Raw genomic sequence first — 15,268 nt, forward strand, 5'->3', positions numbered from 1 at the left:
GCAGAAATCTAAAATTAAAGTCCAAAATAATTCAGAAAACTGCCGTTTTTCCACAAAAACATTTAAAATTTAGCGTAAAAATTAAGTTTGAAGTTAAATAATAAATCATTATAACCTTATATTTAATTCATCAACAACAGATACATGGAGAAAACAACTTGTGGAATAAAAATTTTATGAAAATGTGTTAATTAAATAACTAATAATTGATGTTTTACATGGTTCTATATGATAAAAATAATTAATAATTGCTGATTTTTCACTGTCAGTTGGTCAAAACAACACATACGAGGACATTTACCACCTATTATAAACCAAACTAAGAAAATTAACTACAGAGTATTGGATGTTTTTTAGTTGGAAACTTAAATAAAAGTAAAAACAGACAGAAATTAAGCTGGAAATCCTCCAAAACAAGAAGCTGGAGCTAAACAAGCTTTCATATTTTAGTCGATATTAAAATACCTGCCAGAAAAAGGCTGTACCTAACAGTATATATGCATATTATTATGTTTATAATGACTGCCTCTCAGTTAATATCCTCCAACAAGAGCTGAAATTTAAAATTAAATTTTTGTTTACGCGCTGAAACCATAAATCCATGAGTTTGTAAAGTAGATTTGCCTAAAATAAATGTTTCAGTCATCATTTCATGTCATTTTTCTGCACTTATTTGCCAAAGATACGTATAAATGTAATCAAAATACAGACAATCAGTGCAATAATAAATAATAATCTGTATTTCTGTTCATCAGAAATCTATGCAATACCACTGATATGTGCAGTAATATGTTTTTTTTTACGTGTATTCTGGTTTATTTTTGTGGTTCATTGTCAGGTTTAAGACAATTAATAGTGAAAGACCAACAAATATTCATTCTTTATTATACAAAACTGAAATAAGCCGCAAATTCCAACAGTTGAGACGTTAAAACTAGTTACAGTCAAAAAGTAATTTTTTTTTGTCATTTTTAAGCTAAATTGTCCCAGAATCCTGCATATTTTGTTTAATAAATGAGAGTATTGTTTGGTTTTCTTGGTCTTATGTGTTACTGAAGGAAATATCTTTGGATTTTAAACTTTAAGACGTTGTCGTGGTCGTTTTTCTGCATTTTATTGCTATTTAGAGACACTTAATGGACTAATAACGGCCTTTTTCTGGCAGGTATTTTAATAATTAACTAAAATATGAAAGTTTGTTTAGCTCCAGCTTCTTGTTTTTAGAATTTCCTGCTTAATTTCTGTCTTTTTTTTGTTTTTATTTAGGTTTCCAACTAAGAAATATCCAATAATCTGCAGTTAATTTTTTTAGTTTGGTTCATAAAAGGTGATAAATGTCATTGTATTTGTTGTTTTGACCAAATGACAGTGAAAAACCAACAATTATTAATTACTTCTATGATATAGAACCATGTAAAACATCAAATTTTTATATTTAAGAAACTGGAAAGGTCATTCTTTATAACTATTACTAGCATTGCAGCTCCATTTTCACCACATTTTTATTAGTAATTAGTAATAAGTTTTATGCTAAATTTGATATTTTTTAGTGGAAAAGCTGGAGTTTTGTGAATTATTTTTGATTTTATTTTTAGATTTCTGTATTAGACTCTTTATCAGATCAAGAAATTTAAAATGACAGTATTTTTTTAAATTCAATTCATTTATGCTGCAAAAAATGTCAAAACCTCACATTAACCAACTTTTCTCCCACTATAGCCTCATTTTTCCTCGCTGTAGTCTCATTTTACCTCTCTGTAGCCTCATTTTCCTCATTATAGTCTCATTTTACCTCTCTGTAGCCTCATTTTTCCTCATTATAGTCTAATTTTACCTCTCTGTAGTCTCATTTTTCCCCACTGTAGCCTCATTTTTCCTCACTGTAGCCTCATTTTTCCCCACTGTAGCCTCATTTTTCCCCACTGTAGCCTCATTTTCCTCATTATAGTCTCATTTTACCTCTCTGTAGCCTCATTTTCCTCATTATAGTCTCATTTTACCTCTCTGTAGCCTCATTTTTCCTCATTATAGTCTAATTTTACCTCTCTGTAGTCTCATTTTTCCCCACTGTAGCCTCATTTTTACCTCTCTGTAGCCTCATTTTCCTCATTATAGTCTCATTTTACCTCTCAGTAGCCTCATTTTTCCCCACTGTAGCCTCATTTTTCCCCACTGTAACCTCATTTTTCCCCACTGTAGCCTCATTTTTCCCCACTGTAGCCTCATTTTTCCCCACTGTAGCCTCATTTTTCCTCACTGTAGCCTCATTTTTCCTCACTGTAGCCTCATTTTTCCCCACTGTAGCCTAATTTTTCCCCATTGTAGTCTCATTTTGAGTATTTGTGGCTTCAGACAGAGGAAATAATCCTTCCTTTATAACTAAATATTATGGTTTGGTAGCTACAGAGTTAAACAGCAGGCTGCTCACACGGAGATGTTTTTAATTTTTCATCCTGTTGGTTTTTTAGAGGTCGACCGCTTCCTCTGAGACGAAACACGGTGAAGCGAGAACATCATGAAATATTAATCGGCCTTTTATGAGCTGAAGCGTGAAACGGGAACAAAGCAGCCAGAAGCAGAACATTAATTCATCACTAGACAAGGAATCTGAGTTACTTCCTGGGGGAAACCCTGAGAGAAAAAAACATTTCCTCTGTTCAGAGAGAAATCAGCCACCAGATTATTATCATTAAATACTGTCGGTTAAATCAGGCCTCATTCAACCTGAGAAGTTTTTTATGGACTTTTGTTTCTCAGTTTTCTTCACTGTGGTTCATTTTTCAATATGAAGTCTTCTATGGAAACAGAACAACATGAAGAAAAACTCACAGATACAAGAAACACAATTATTTGATTTATTTTGCCAGGGTTACAGGATCACTGTGGGTTCATTTTCCCTCACTTTGCTCTCATTTTTCCACACTATGGTTCATTTTTCTTTACTGTAGCCTCAATTTCCCTCACTTTGGTTCATTGTTCTTCAATGCTGTGCAGATTTTTCCTCACTGGTATCAATTTTTCCTCATTCCTCACTTTGGCCTCATTTATCCTCATCGTAGCTCCATTATTCCTCATCGTAGCCTCGTTATTCCTCACCGTAGCCTCGTTATTCCTCACCGTAGTCTCGTTTTTCCTCACTGTAGTCTCGTTTTTCCTCACCGTAGTCTCGTTATTCCTCACCGTAGTCTCGTTTTTCCTCATCGTAGCCTCATTATTCCTCATTGTAGCCTCATTATTCCTCATCGTAGCCTCATTATTCCTCATTTTTCACAGAACTGATCAGCCTCACACCAGCGAACATCGTGTTTTGAATACAGCAGCTGTCAGAAATAAATCCAATATGGAAACGCCAGAAATGGGAGAAAGCAAAATAAGACAATAATAAAACCAAAGTGATACATTTAAAATTAATTTAAAAGATGGTGTTAATTATAATCTAGCAACAATAATAACCTAATAATTAAGTTATAATAACGTAGAATAAATCATAAACTACCTTCATTTTTAATTAGTTTCGTCTCCTCTGGAAACACTGCCTGCATTTCAACCAATTTTTATCACTTCACTGTTGATCACAGCTGAGTCCATCATGGCTTCACGGTTTCACTGAAGAGTTCAGAATTTATTGTCTTTTACAGAATCTGCTCACTGCAAACGGTTTATTTTTGGAAAATTTTTAAGAGTTATATCTGTAGAATAAAGTCATTTTGATAAAATGTCACCATTTTAAGCTCAGATTTGGAGAATTTTCCTGACAAATCAGCAGCTCACACAAAAAACACTGCTGAGAAGTTGAAAATCTGACAGAAATCTAAAAAAAATTGTGTAATTTTGGTGGTTTATGTTGTTTTAATTTTTTAATTTTAGTCACATTTTAATTGTTTTTATCGATTTTTGAGCCATTTCATGAACGTAATCAGTCGTTCCGAACAAATTTAGTCGTTCTCGAGACTAACTGTTAGAAAATATGGACAAACAAATTTCAAACTTTTTAAAGTTATCTTGAAATGTTTTGAGTCATTTGGAACAATTTTTTTTTTTTTTTTTTTTTTTTTAATAGAAATTTTGGACAAGTTTTGATTCATTTCAGACAAATCCAGACACAGTAAACATATTAAAGATGAATAAAGAGATACTGATGGAATAGTTGGATTTTAAGTTCTGATTTGGAAACTTCAAAGTTGTCTAAAATGACTTAGAACAGTCCGCAAATAATGTCCAAAATGTGTTCCTAATTACTGTTTACCTGCATCATAGAAGAAGTTCCGTAACCCAATGAAGATAAAGAAGAACCAAACAGCAGAACATGAACACTTGAAGGTTTAACGAGAAGTTTACACTCAGAGATGTTCCGTAATAAAAACATAATTTCCAGAATGAATCAGAAACTTCACAAAATCTTTAAAAAAATCATCCAGAATGCCCAAAATAATCACCAGATGTTTGGTTTAGTTTACAGATGTTGGTATTTTATGGACAGATGAGGTTAAACTGTGACTTCCTGTCGTCTCCAGGTCCAGATGTTGGTGTTTTATAGATAGATGATGTTAAACTGTGACTTCTGTCGTGTCCAGGTCCAGATGTGGCCGCCACCTCTGCTCAGACTCCTGTTCATGAACGGCGAGGACTCTTGGATTGGTCGACGGCGGCTCGGCCTGGAGGGATGACAGACATGGAGGCCGGAGAGACTCGTTCACTCAGACGACACTCTGCACCATAGAGGCCCTCAGGACTACAGACAAGCCATTTTTGTAGTTTTTGTTTTGTTTTTTTTTTTTACTGTTTTTGTGTCAGTTATCGCCAAGCCATAGCCGCCAGGATGAGCTCAGAGGGCTTCCAGTACCGAGCGCTGTACGATTATAAGAAGGAGCGCGAGGAGGACATCGACCTGCACGTGGGCGACATGCTGCTGGTCAGTAAAGGAGCTCTGCTGGCGCTGGGCTGCAGCTCCGGAGCCGAAGAGCGACCATCAGAGATCGGATGGCTGCCAGGCTTCAACGAGACCACACAGGTACCAACCAAGGTGGAGAGTTAGTCCTCAGCAGGTCATAGGAGGGTTGGACCTCAGCAGGTCATAGGAGGGTTAGGGTTGGACCTCAGCAGGTCATAAGAGGGTTGGACCTCAGCAGGTCATAAGAGGGTTAGGGTTGGACCTCAGTAGGTCATAGGAAGGTTAGGGTTGGACCTCAGTAGGTCATAGGAAGGTTAGGGTTGGACCTCAGTAGGTCATAGGAAGGTTAGGGTTGGACCTCAGCAGGTCATAAGAGGGTTAGGGTTGGACCTCAGTAGGTCATAGGAAGGTTAGGGTTGGACCTCAGTAGGTCATAGGAAAGTTAGGGTTGGACCTCAGCAGGTAATAAGAGGGTTAGGGTTGGACCTCAGTAGGTCATAGGAAAGTTAGGGTTGGACCTCAGCAGGTCATAAGAGGGTTAGGGTTGGACCTCAGTAGGTCATAGGAAGGTTAGGGTTGGACCTCAGTAGGTCATAGGAAGGTTAGGGTTGGACCTCAGTAGGTCATAGGAAGGTTAGGGTTGGACCTCAGTAGGTCATAGGAAAGTTAGGGTTGGACCTCAGCAGGTAATAAGAGGGTTAGGGTTGGACCTCAGTAGGTCATAGGAAAGTTAGGGTTGGACCTCAGCAGGTCATAAGAGGGTTAGGGTTGGACCTCAGTAGGTCATAGGAAGGTTAGGGTTGGACCTCAGTAGGTCATAGGAAGGTTAGGGTTGGACCTCAGTAGGTCATAGGAAGGTTAGGGTTGGACCTCAGTAGGTCATAGGAAGGTTAGGGTTGGACCTCAGCAGGTCAGGTGGAGGTGTCCTGGTTGGTGTTCCGCAAATCAGTTTCTACTGATGTTAGAGCCTCAACAGTTGGTGAAATGTGGACCAAAGACTGTATTTTAGTAGAAATATGGATCCATCCATAGATAAACACTGACTGGAACTTTGTGGAGACACTATACTAACCTGGATTGAAGATTTTTAAGGGCTAATAATTACTTATCACTGTCATTTTGGACAGTTCTAGGCAGGTTTTAAGTCACTTTTTACATTCTTCGTCTTATTTTGGACACATTTCAAATAATTTTAGACATCTTTTGAGTAAGTTTTGGTTAATCTTAAGTAGATTTCGATACGTTTAAAGTCATTTTCGATCAATTTTAAGTAAGTATACAGGAACATTCTGTAAAGCAAAATAACTGCACATCTGGACCCCCGTGAATATCTAGACCTCTATGAACATCTAAACCTCTATGAACACCAACATCTGGACCTCTGAACATCTAGACCTCTATGAACACTAGGGCTGCCACAAACAACGAATCGACGAATCGCCTGAGCACAATACGTCATCAAAAGCGGAAGTGAGCGCGCAATGCAACAGAAATCACCGTCCGAGTGGAGCGCGGAACACGCATGGACATCCGCGCGGACAGTGATTTCTGTTGCATTGCGCGCTCACTTCCGCTTTTGATGACGTATCGTGCTCTGGCGATTCGTCGTTTGTGGCAGCCCTAATGAACACCAACATCTACACCTCCATGAATATCTGGACCCCCATGAACATCTGGACCCCTATGAACATCTAGACCTCTATAAACACCAACATCTAGACCTCTATGAACATCTAGACCTCTATAAACACCAACATCTAGACCTCTATGAACATCTAGACCTCTATAAACATCTAGACCTCTATAAACACCAACATCTGGACCTCTATGAACTCCAGGTTCTGGTTCTTACCAATGGTTCCACGTCAACATTTAGTTTAAACATCTAAAAACTGAAACCTTGTCTGGTCAACTTCTACTGATGTTAGATCCTCTAAAGTTGGTGAAATGTCGACCAGAGACTGTATTTTAGTAGAAATATGGATATTTTATATAATGCTGTACAAATTCTTCTTCTGATTTGTGTTGTGTAAAAGTACTGTGACCTGTAGAGACCCAGTAAACACATTAACAGTCCATAATTTTGGTTTCTCCGTTCTGTCGTCTTCCTTTTTTGATCTTTGTACCAGTTTTAAGTAGATTTGGACGTTTTTGGGCTATTTTGGATGAATTCTGAGTAAATTCTGAGTCACTTTGAAGTAATTTTAATTCCTAAATCTGCCCAAAGTGAATCCAGATCTAAAAAAAACCCTGCAACTGTTTATGTTGGTTTATTTTTAAAAGCAAAGAGCGACAAAGTGCAGATTTAGTTCATGAACTGGAGGGAAACGTGAGGATTTTTTCCACATATTTAGCCATTTGAGTGGAGAATTATCGGTTTAACGTAATGAAAACAGCCTTTAATCATCTATTTCTTCTAAACCGGAGCTCGTTTTTGTGTCCGGCAGGAGAAAGGTGACTTCCCCGGGACGTACGTGGAGTTCGTGGGCAGGAAGAGGATGTCTCCGCCCACGCCAAAGCCCCGCCCAGCCAGGCCGCCATCGGCAGCGTCGGCAAGGACGGACTCGGAGTCGGAGGGTGAGTTCCTGGTTGGTTTTCTGAATTAGTCGGTTTTATCTAGTCAGGGATCTGAGGCGCTCAGAAAGACTTGTTTCAGTGTTGGAGTTCTACAGTCGACCTCAGAGTCTTTTATCTCTTTATCTGATGTGAAACTGGTCAGCTGGGATCAGACCATCAGAAATAACCAGGAAGATTAGTTAGAGGAAGTTTAAATGACTCAAAGAGACGCTTTAATTAGTCCATAATCTGCTTCTTAGTTCCTCTTTACATTCAGTGTTTGATAAAGCTGCTGGACAAAGTCTGCAGAGTTGAGTTTTATGTCATAATGTAAAGACTTTTGTGCATTTTTGGTGTTGTTTTGGTAAATTTGAGTATATTTAGTGTCAAGCTCGACAGTTTTCTTTGTCATTTTGGACCAGTTTTTGTGAGTGCAAAGTTTAAATGACTCATAGAGATGCATTAACTTGTTCATGCTCTGGTTTTTACGTCATCTTTTCCTTCAGTTTGTTGTACAGCTGCTGCAAAAAGTCTGCAGAGTTGAGCTTTAATACATACCATAAAGATTTTTGCACATTTTGGACATTAATTTTCATTTTCTTCACATTTTAAGTCGTTTTGAGTATATTTAGTGTCAATTTAGACATTTGTTTTTGTCATTTTTTTCACATTTTACTTAAATTTGAATATATTTACTGTCAATCTGAACATTTTTTGGTCATTTTGGACCAGTTTTTGTGAGTGCAAAATTTAAATGACTCATAGAGACACTTTAATGAGTCCATAATCTGATTTTTAGTTCTTCTTTTCCTTCAGTGGTTGATAAAGCTGCTGTATAAAGTCTGCAGAGTTGAGTTTTAAGTCATAATGCAAAGTTTTTTGTGCATTTTTGATGTTTTCTTTGGTTTTCTTTGTCATTTTTGACAATTTTTTTTCATTTTGAGATTTTAAATAAATTTAAGTATATTTGATGTCATTCTGGACAGTTTTCTTTGTTTTTGTCATTTTGTTCAGATTTTAAGTAAATTTGAATATATTTAATGTCAGTCTAGATGGTTTTCTTTGTCATTTTGTCTGTATTTTAAATCATTTTTGAGTATATTTAGTGTCATTCTGGTCAATTTCTTTGTCATTTTAGACATTATTGGTCATTTTCTTCACATTTTAAGTAAATTTGAGTATATTTAGTGTCAATCCAGATGGTTTTCTTTGTCATTTCTGTCAGTTTTTTGTCATTTTGTTCACATTTTAAATCAATTTGGATATATTTAGTGTCAATCTAGACAAAGTTTTTGTTGTTTTGGACAAGTTTTGTAGTTTTGTTCATGTTTTATTTCATGTTAAATACATTTAGTGTCATTCTAGACATTGTCTTTGTCATTTTGAACCCGTGTTTGTGAATACAAAGTTTAAATGACTCCTAGAGAAGCAGCAGCTGTTTTTTATGCCTGTAAAAATTTGAGTTTTTAGTAGTAATTTAAAGAATTTTGTGCAAATTGGATGTTTTCTTTGTCATTTTGGACGTTACTTGTCATTTTCTTCATATTTTAAAGTCATTTTAATTATATCTAGTGTCACTCTAGACCACTTTGTCATTTTGGATGATATTTGTGAACAGAAACAGTTGATACAACTCATAGCTGGGTTTTTGTGCAAATAAAAAGTCTGAAAATTAGAATTTTAAGTCATTTAGTACATTTTCAAGCCATCTTAGGCTTTTTTCGTGTGTATTTAGACAATTTTTAACCATTCTCGATATTTTTGGATTAATTTTGAATATTTTTTTGTTCACATTGTTCACATTTCAAGTCACAAGTCATTTTTTTATATATTTCGTGTCAATCTAGTTTTCTTTGTCATTTTGAACAAGTTTTTGTGAGCATAAAGTTTAAATGACTCACTGAGACACTTTTGTCCTAAAACAGTCCATATTTAGTTTTTTTAGTTCCTGCTTTCCTTCTCTGTCTTTTATAGATGTTTTTTGTGCCTGTAAAAAGTTTTGTCAATATTCTGAACTAACTGAGTTATATTTTGAATGTACTGTTTTTTAAAGGTTTTCAACAATATTTTTAGTTGTTTTCAGCTTTTTTGGTGGTTATTTTGAACATTTTTACTAATTTTGAACAATTTTGTTATTTTGAAGAAATTTTGAGAATATTTCTGTCATTTTGAGCAAAGTTTTAAGTAATTTAAACGATTCTTAAGTTTCAGCGTTTTTTTTAGTCACTTCCAACTGTGTCTTTTTTTTTATTTTGAGCATTTTTTAATGTCATTTTTAACTGTTTAAAGTAATTTTAAATATTTTTTTAAGTCATTTGTAACATTTTAAAGCAATTTTTAAAATTTTTTAGGTTTTTTAAATGGTTTTTAAGTAATTTAAAACGTTTTAAAGTTATTTTAAACATTTTAAATTAATTTAAAACAGTTTTGCAGTCATTTTTAACATTTTTTAAATCATTTTAAACAGTTTTACAGTCATTTTAAACATTTTTAAAAGAGTTTTGTGGTCATTTTTCAGAACGTCTGTGCTCCTCCAACATTTCTGCTGGTTATTTGAAGCTGCTGTCATGTTTGTTTTTGTGTCACGTTGCTCTGAAGAAACTTTCCGGCCTGAGAAGCTGCTCAGCGTGACTCACACACCTCCACTTCCTTCAGCCGCTTCCTCACAGTAGCTTAAAGTACAACCGTCTGTAGTTTTTACCCAAACCTGAACCCGGTCCTGCAGCGAGGACGCTCTGATTGGTGGAGGAGCTGTTAGTCAGGCTGTGGGACGCTCTGATTGGTGGAGGAGCTGTTAGTCAGGCTGTGGGACGCTCTGATTGGTGGAGGAGCTGTTAGTCAGGCTGTGGGACGCTCTGATTGGTGGAGGAGCTGTTAGTCAGGCTGTGGGACGCTCTGATTGGTGGAGGAGCTGTTAGTCAGGCTGTGGGACGCTCTGATTGGTGGAGGAGCTGTTAGTCAGGCTGTGGTCGCTTCCAGAGAACTCAGGATGTTTGTGATTCATCGTCAGCTGAAGGTTTCTGAGGTTAAAGCTGCTGCTGGTTGTTTGGTAACAGACGGCTGAACAATCTAGACAATCAATCTAAACTATCAGACTTCATACATTCAGCATATTAAAGTGTGTTTATTCACTGTCTCATAATGAAGCAAGTCTCTTTAATTTGTGGTTACATCAAAGATAAACTAAAGTTTCTGATTACTATTCTCTGTAATCAATACCAATAGATGATCAATGTTCTAATCTGTGGACTTCACAGCAGATCAGGACCAAATATAAAAACAGATTTATGGGATGTGTTCATCAGCAGCTGAATACATCCAGGTTACCATGGCAACATGATGCATCCAGTGTGCGATTTTAGTGTAGAGATCAGAAGGTTTACAGAGAAAATATTCTCTCTTCAGTTACCATGGAGATCTACAGCATCAGTTACCATGGAGATCTAGCTGTGTAGCATCAGTTACCATGAGATCTAGCTCCACAGCATCAGTTACCATGGAGATCTAGCTCTAGCATCAGTTACCATGGAGATCTAGCTGTGCAGCATCAGTTACCATGGAGATCTAGCTGTGCAGCATCAGTTAACATGGAGATCTAACTGTGCAGCATCAGTTACCATGGAGATCTAGCTCTACAGCATCAGTTACCATGGAGATCTAGCTCCACAGCATCAGTTACCATGGAGATCTAGCTGTGCAGCATCAGTTACCATGGAGATCTAGCTGTGCAGCATCAGTTACCATGGAGATCTAGCTGTGCTGCATCAGTTACCATGGAGATCTAGCTGTGTAGCATCAGTTACCATGGAGATCTAGCTGTCTAGCATCAGTTGCCGTCGAGATCTAGCTCCACAGCATCAGTTACCATAGAGATCTAGCTCCACAGCATCAGTTACCATGGAGATCTAGCTGTGCAACATCAGTTACCATAGAGATCTAGCTCCACAGCATCAGTTACCATGGAGATCTAGCTCCACAGCATCAGTTGCCATGGAGATCTAGTTCCATACTATCAGTTTTTGGCAGATTTTGAAAGAATTTTTTCCAAGCTTCATGTGAATTTGTAGATGTTTTTATATTTTTGGGCAGATTTTATGTTTTTCTGTGCTTTTTGTCATTTTCGGTAAATTTTAAGCTGTTTTGGAGTTTTAGTTTGTTTGCTTTCCACATTTTGAGTCTGTTTAGAAATTTTTTTCGTCATTCTGGGCAGATTTTAGGTCATTTTGGACAAATATTTGTCATGTTGGACTATTTTTGAGACATTTTAGAGATATTTTCATTCATTTCTTGTATTATATGAACATTTTGAATGATTCTGGATCAGCTTCGTGTCATTTTTTTAAAAAAATTATGTAAATGTGTAAATCATTTGGACATTTTTTGGGCAGATTTTAAGTGTCAGTTCTAATTTTGCGGATTTTTTTTGTCTTTTTGATTAATTTTTGAGCCTCCGACCTGCTATAAACTGACCCCAGATCAGTTTCCATCTATCCAGGTCTCAATCTGAATCTGTTTTTGTTCATTTTCTTGTTGTGTGTTTTGTCGTCCAGGCTTCCTGCTGCCGGACCTCCCGGATCAGTTTGGACCTCCGGACTCGGCGCCGCCCCTCCTGAGCAGACTGATGGAGGCCGTGGAGTCCAAAGGTACCGAACCAGAACCAGAACACGTCGGAGTTCTGCTGCTTCTACTGACGTCTCCACAGTTTCATTAAACGTTTTCTTCATGTTTGTTCCTCTGATCTCACACGATGAACTGAAGGTTTCTGTTTCTGGACGTCTCAGTTTGAACAAGTTTGTAGTTTTGCATCTGAAACAGGAGATAGTTTTAATCTATTTATAACGATGTCATCGTTTAGGACTTTAGAAGAATCTTTGAGTCATTTTGGACAATTTTGTGAATAATTTTGAATTAATTGAGCTCTTTTGAGTCACTTTAAACTGTTTTAAAATGATTTTAACAATATTTTGACCCATTTTAAACATTTTTTGTAATTTTTTACATTTTGACCCATTTTGAAGGATTTTTTTTTGTCATTTTGAAGAAATTTGTGAATTTGTGGGAAATTTTCAATCATTTTAAACCATTTTGTTATTTTGAAGAATTTTAGGGTCTTTCTGAACAACAAACATTTAAACATCTTTTTCTGTAATTTTAAACATTTTTGAGTCATTTTAAACCAATTTTTTGAATAATTTTGAACTAATTTTGAGTTCTTTTTTGAGTTGCTTCAAACATTTTTAAGCAATTTTAAAAAATATTTTTTGGCATTTCGAGCAGTTTGGTTTTTTTTGGCATTTTAAAGAAATTTTGAGAATTTGGGGGAATTTTTTGGTCACTTTGAGCAAAGTTTTAAGCATTCTGAGCAATTTTATGTAATTTAGAGGGAGTTTTGAAGCTTTTTAAACAATTGAGTTGCTTTAAACAAATTTTTGAGTAATTTAGAATTTACAAGAAAGAAGAAAATTCCGATAACTCCTTAAAAGTTTCCCTTAAAAATTTTATTTAAAAAAAATCCCCCATGGCAAGAAAATTCTTGTAAATATTTTCAAAAAATGAGTAAAATTCTTCCAAAAAAATCTTAAAAATATCAAAAGTGATTCCATATATATCAGTAAAACTTCAAATATTTTCTTTAAGAACATTCTGAGAAAAATCAACCAAAATCCAGCAAAATTAGCTGAATTTTTTACGATTTTTTTTATGTGAATGTTCTCAAGAATCATTTTTAACATTTCTTTTTTTCCACCAAAAAAATGTTCAAAGATTTCCCAAAAATGTTGAAAATGTGGACATCAGAAGTTTCACTGTGAAAATATATAAATTTTTTCCCACATTTTCAAACTTTAAAATGGGTCAGTTTGACGACACGAGGGTTAAAGAATCAACAGATTAATTGATCCAGAGTTCTGATAAAGTCCCATCATGCTGTGGATCTCCAGGCTGATGGTTTGGGTCTGTGCTTCTGGTTCCAGGTCTGGACAGTCCTGGTCTGTATCGCAGCGTGACCGGAGGAGGTCCAGACTCTCGGCAGCTCTCGGACTCGGGTCAGAACCTCGTCACACCTGAACAAACCTTTGGACAGGTAGAGAGGAGCAGCTCAGTGACGGGGGTGTGTTTGTTTTCAGACCTGGAGCAGCTGGAGGTGCCGTCCCTGTGTGACGGGGTGATCCGGTTCCTGCAGGACCTCCCCGGCCCGGTGCTGCCGTCCTCTCTGCAGACCGACATGATCCACGCCGTCCAGGGTGAGCAGAACCTCCTCAGGAAGCTCCTCAGAGACATTCTCCAGCTCTAACTCTGTCCCTCTGTCCCTCAGAGGTCCGAGACCCGGAGGACTGCGCCCAGGTGCTGAGGGGCGTGGCCAGCTCGCCCACATGCCCCGCCCAGTACGGCCTGACGCTGCTCAGCGTGGTCCGACACCTGGCCCGGGTCTGTCTGCACGGAACCAGGAACCAGCTGAGCCCCCGGAGCCTGGCCGAGAGCTTCAGCCCCCTGCTGTTCAGACACACTGCAGGGTTAGTAATACACAATAAATACACACAATATACACACAATATACACACAATATATACACACAAAACACACAATATATGCAATATACACACAGCCTGGCCGAGAGCTTCAGCCCCCTGCTGTTCAGACACACTGCAGGGTCAGTAACACACAATATATACACAATAAATACACACAATATACACAATAAATACACACAATATATACAATAAATGCACACAATACACTATATATACAGTAAATACACTATATATACACAATATACACACCACAGGGTTAGTGGCCTGCACCTTGTCTTTCATTGCACTTGTTGCAATGACAGTAAAGTGAATCTGAATCTAGTACACAACAAGTACACAATATATACAGAATATACACACTACGGGGTTAGTAACACACAGTATATAAACAATATACACAATAGATACACAAAATACACACTGCAGGGTTATTGGTACACAATAAGTACACAATATATATACAATAAATACACAAAATACACACTGCAGGATTAGTAGTATACAATATATACAATAAATACACAATATATATATACACACAAAATACAAAATATATACACACTGCAGAGTTAGTAGTACACAATAAATACACAAAATACACACAAAACACAAATTGCAGGGTCATTAATACACTATATACAGTATACACACCATATACACACACAATATACACACAAACTACACTATGTACACACCATATACACACACAAAATATACACAATATACACACAATATGCACACAATATGCACAATACACACCGCAGGATCAGTAAGACAAGATATATGTTATACATATGCACACATTACAAGCACACACACACACACACCATGTAGACACACAAATACACACATTATAACCACACATTTACACACATTGTATACACACATCTACATTATAAACACATAGTACACACATATACACATGCCTGATTGTGTGTGTGTCAGGTGTGTGTGATGTTGTGGAGTCTGACTGTGAGTCTGTTGCAGGTCTGAGTCCGGTCTGGATCCTCTGGTTCAGGTTCTGGAGGTTCTGATCACCAGCGAGCTCAACATGAACCAGGCTGCACCAGGTAACAGACACACACCTGAGGTTTACCTGTACACAGTCACATGACCGCCTGGTCCAATCACAGAGCTCCCTGCTGCAACTCAGCTGATCCTCAACCAGCTGCTGTCTAAACCACAAAGAAACACGACCACAAAGAGACACAAACGACCGCAAAGAGACGCAAAACGACCACAAAGAGACGCAAAACGACCGCAGACACAAAACGACCACAAAGAAACACGA

At 37.1% G+C, this 15,268-nt stretch overlaps 1 protein-coding gene across 2 annotated transcripts in view; it reads left to right on the plus strand.

The window, feature by feature from the left end:
* LOC111569137 (phosphatidylinositol 3-kinase regulatory subunit alpha-like) overlaps nucleotides 1-15,268 on the plus strand; it is a 32,557-nt gene that overhangs the window by 762 nt on the left and 16,527 nt on the right. Inside the window, exons 2-8 of one of the 2 annotated variants that reach the window (XM_055011102.1) lie at nucleotides 4,575-5,011; nucleotides 7,339-7,468; nucleotides 11,998-12,090; nucleotides 13,420-13,491; nucleotides 13,573-13,689; nucleotides 13,761-13,959; nucleotides 14,965-15,047. In XM_055011102.1, coding sequence (XP_054867077.1) covers nucleotides 4,820-5,011; nucleotides 7,339-7,468; nucleotides 11,998-12,090; nucleotides 13,420-13,491; nucleotides 13,573-13,689; nucleotides 13,761-13,959; nucleotides 14,965-15,047 — 886 coding nt within the window. In that variant the 5' untranslated portion in view covers nucleotides 4,575-4,819. Of the gene's footprint in view, nucleotides 1-4,574; nucleotides 5,012-7,338; nucleotides 7,469-11,997; nucleotides 12,091-13,419; nucleotides 13,492-13,572; nucleotides 13,690-13,760; nucleotides 13,960-14,055; nucleotides 14,097-14,964; nucleotides 15,048-15,268 lie in introns of those variants that run through there. The other variant, XM_055011103.1, reaches the window with a different exon arrangement.

This window comes from Amphiprion ocellaris, chromosome 6 (genome assembly GCF_022539595.1).
Source record: "Amphiprion ocellaris isolate individual 3 ecotype Okinawa chromosome 6, ASM2253959v1, whole genome shotgun sequence".
In the NCBI taxonomy this organism is placed as follows: Eukaryota; Metazoa; Chordata; class Actinopteri; family Pomacentridae; genus Amphiprion; species Amphiprion ocellaris.